Source organism: Acanthisitta chloris, unplaced genomic scaffold (assembly GCF_000695815.1).
Source record: "Acanthisitta chloris isolate BGI_N310 unplaced genomic scaffold, ASM69581v1 scaffold25730, whole genome shotgun sequence".
Classification (NCBI taxonomy): domain Eukaryota; kingdom Metazoa; phylum Chordata; class Aves; order Passeriformes; family Acanthisittidae; genus Acanthisitta; species Acanthisitta chloris.
The window spans coordinates 27,610-30,909 of NW_008650336.1; the positions used below are offsets into that span (position 1 = coordinate 27,610).

Sequence of the window (3,300 nt, forward strand, 5' to 3'; positions counted from 1 at the left end):
AGATGTGAACCACATCTCTGTCACTCAGGGAACACGTTGCTGTGATTGAGAGCCAGTCACTACCCTGGGATCACACAGCACACGGCCAAGCAAAGCTCAGCACCCACTAAAGATGAACTCAGGCAAGGAGGGGAAGAACAGAAGATATAGTACCACAGAGTATTGCTGTGTGGAGGAGACTGGCAGGAGTGGGGGTGGATAGGAGACTGCAGAGTACTGGACAGGCTGGGAGGAAGGCTGCAGGGGCCGCAGAGGCTGAAGGAATAACAGGGTGATAAATATGGTTAACATCAGAGTAAGAGAAGTGAAAACAACAAGTCTTTGGTAACAGAAAAAAGCAACTCTGCTCCACTACCACAAAGTGAATGGATACCTCTTTTAAGCTCAAGACTGCACAGAATTAAAACAGAAGTAACTCTGAATACCTCAATCTCCTGGAAGGTTTCTTCTGTGCTGTATTTGTTATACATTATACTAGCTATGTCAGCAAATTGCTTCTATTTAACATTACTGTTTCTTTTAGAGAATTTTTTTTAAATTATGGACTAAACATGCATTTTAATACAAGCTCTTTCAAAGCATCTGAAGGTAGAATGAATTTACTGCTAGCCACAGATGAAAACATATTATTTTCACTTATTCAGCAACACTAAACTATTTTCTCTAGGCTGTGGCATTTGAACATCAGTCAAGTATCCTTGCTGATATTATTTCAGGCAGGTTCAACTGCAGCATCCATTGAGAAGTAGTACAGAATTTGAAGAAAAGAGCAAATACCAATACAGACTTGTGTAAGCTACAGACAGGGAGAGAGTTCAAATGAGCCTTTTCCAAAACAGGCCATCTCTACTGTGGCATACACAGGTATCTGAACAGAAAATTTAACCAGGAAAATGAACAGAGCTGAAGGTTTAGGTGAAGATCTATAAATAACTCTTTGATAAAATTTGAAAACCATCTGAAAATATCACAGGGGACTATAACCAGTGGCTGGTCCTGAAACAGCTGCTGTGGAAAGAGGTAGAACCCTTCCTTCTCCTGTCCATACACACTTTTCTTTTCCTTCTAGGGCTGAAGTCATCTTTAATCTGGCCTGTTTTACTGAATTCCTCTTGTACAAGACAAGCATAAAATAAATCCCATTCTTCCATGTGCAGTTTTGTGAGCAGAGTAAGCCAAGGTGCTCCTGAAGAGACAATTCATACTCTACCAGGCCCAAGCTACCACTGTTGTGCCATCACTATCACCTGTGCAGTACAGCCCAAGAATTCATCTGACTGATAAACAGCCTCAAGACAAGAAACAAAGGATTCAGTTGGATTAACTCTCTTCCCTTAGTACCAGAGATAACCACCCAGTGTGACTAGGGATGAAGGCAGAACCTCTTTTCCAGAGCAATCCATGCTTGGTACGTTCTTGATACCGTAACATTTTCATCCTAAAACACCTCAGCATCCTGAGGGAAATGCTGCCTGCCACATTCAGTTACTGGCAGAACTGACAGCTCTGAGGGCTGTGATGGAGAAGGTCACACTTTGTGTGACCATTACTTCTTCACACACTTGAGGAGAACCAACCCACTGCCCCCTGTTATCAGTGTGAGAGTACCCAGAGCATGTGTTTGACATGTGCACCTGTGAGAGGATGTGGTTAGCCTGTGGCTGTTGCTGAGGTGCTGTGGGAAGCGATGGCTGTTGAGGAGGTCCAGGCACTTGGGTCCTAACAGGTTGCTGAGGCATAGGAGGATTGTACACAACTGGAGTGCCATCTGGGTTAAGGAATGGCTGACCTGGGCAGTTGGAAGAGAACAAACACGACCAGTTGTACCACCTAAGCTTGGAGAAAACAAACTTATTTACAGCAGGCAAAATGAACAATTAAATTTGAAAATAAGTCAAACTGTTTTATATGACAGGTTTATGCCAAATCCCCACAACTGTGTTCATAACAGCAATGACTAAACAGCCTCAATTTGACAAACTACATGCAGTTAAAAACAAAAACATTTAAGCTGAACAAAGATCCCCCAGTCTCTTCTTAGTGAACACAGATAAATATTCACTATAACCTGCTTGTCTTGAAACCTGATTTTTAATCAAGTGGATTGAAAAGGACAGGAGTACTAAAGGAAAAACCTACTCAAAATACTTATTTAAATCTCCTTCAATCAATTTGAACCCCAATCAGAACACAGGAGTGCTTAAAGGCAAATATTTTGTTTAAACTATATAAAGCAATGGCTGCACTGGTATTCTTGTGACTGCTAATGAGATTACTGGTACAGGACTCTCTTTCCTTTGGCTTTTAGCTTTCAAAATAACTAATACAGTATTGTTCTCCTATTTAATAATTTGCAGCTTCAATACCACAGCAATGGACTAACAAAAAAGAATTGGGGAATAAACTCCCTGAAAGTAAATTACAAGCAAACAGTGATTTATTTTGGGAGGATACAAAACAAATCAAAGGAACAGCAGCCTGGCTAACAAGGACCTGTGTCTAGCTGCTTCATTACATGTGTCCTGCATAGAATTATTTTGATGCATAAAGTCCAAATATTGATGTAATTTTTTTCTCTCCTCCAATATTAATATTATTTTGTCCTTTCCAGAAAGGTAAAAACTGAGACCAAAGCCTTTGCACCCTAGTCAGGGTCCTGTCACAGCACACTAAAGCTCCTCCAGACTTCTTTGTCCCAACCCATTCAAATGCAACTGACCAACATATAGTGTAAGACAGGACCAAGGAATCAGTGAGGAGACAGGCAGCATGAACAGACCTGCAAAAAATAAGCTACATATTATGCAGCTGGACTGCAGGTGATCAGGCTAATTTAGCTTAACAGATTTCTCTTTAATGCTCAAGAACTGGAAGCATTATAAATACTAAATAGGGAGTCCACATAAATAGGGAGTCAGATTTTATTTCCTTCTACCACTTTTGGATAATCACCAGAGTTTAACTTGTTTCTTGGAATGGCTGGATAAGAACTGTGTTTCCCTAGCCTTCAATTAGTGCCAGGGATGGCTCTGCTGACCCAAGGATGCTGTGCCAGAAACAGAGAAACCAGTCTGTGGTTCTCGAGCTCTGGCTGTCATTTGGAGCAATAAAGCCACAGGGACAATGACAATAGGATGGGCCTCTCAGCTCAGGAGGGTATTGAGGTGCTGGAGCAGGTCCAGAAAAGAGCAACGAGGCTGGTGAAGGGACTGGAGCACAAGTGCCCTGAGGAGAGGCTGAGGGAGCTGGGGGTGTTCAGCCTGGAGAAGAGGAGGCTCAGGGGAGACCTTCTCACCCTCT

General features: G+C 42.1%; 1 protein-coding gene across 2 annotated transcripts in view; it reads right to left on the reverse strand.

Annotated features, from left to right (window-relative positions):
* R3HDM1 (R3H domain containing 1) overlaps positions 1 to 3,300 on the reverse strand; it is a 50,764-nt gene that overhangs the window by 19,764 nt on the left and 27,700 nt on the right. For both annotated transcript variants that reach the window (XM_009084694.1, XM_009084702.1), the window contains one exon: positions 1,635 to 1,789. In XM_009084694.1, the coding sequence (XP_009082942.1) occupies positions 1,635 to 1,789 (155 nt within the window). The remainder of the gene's footprint in view (positions 1 to 1,634; positions 1,790 to 3,300) is intronic.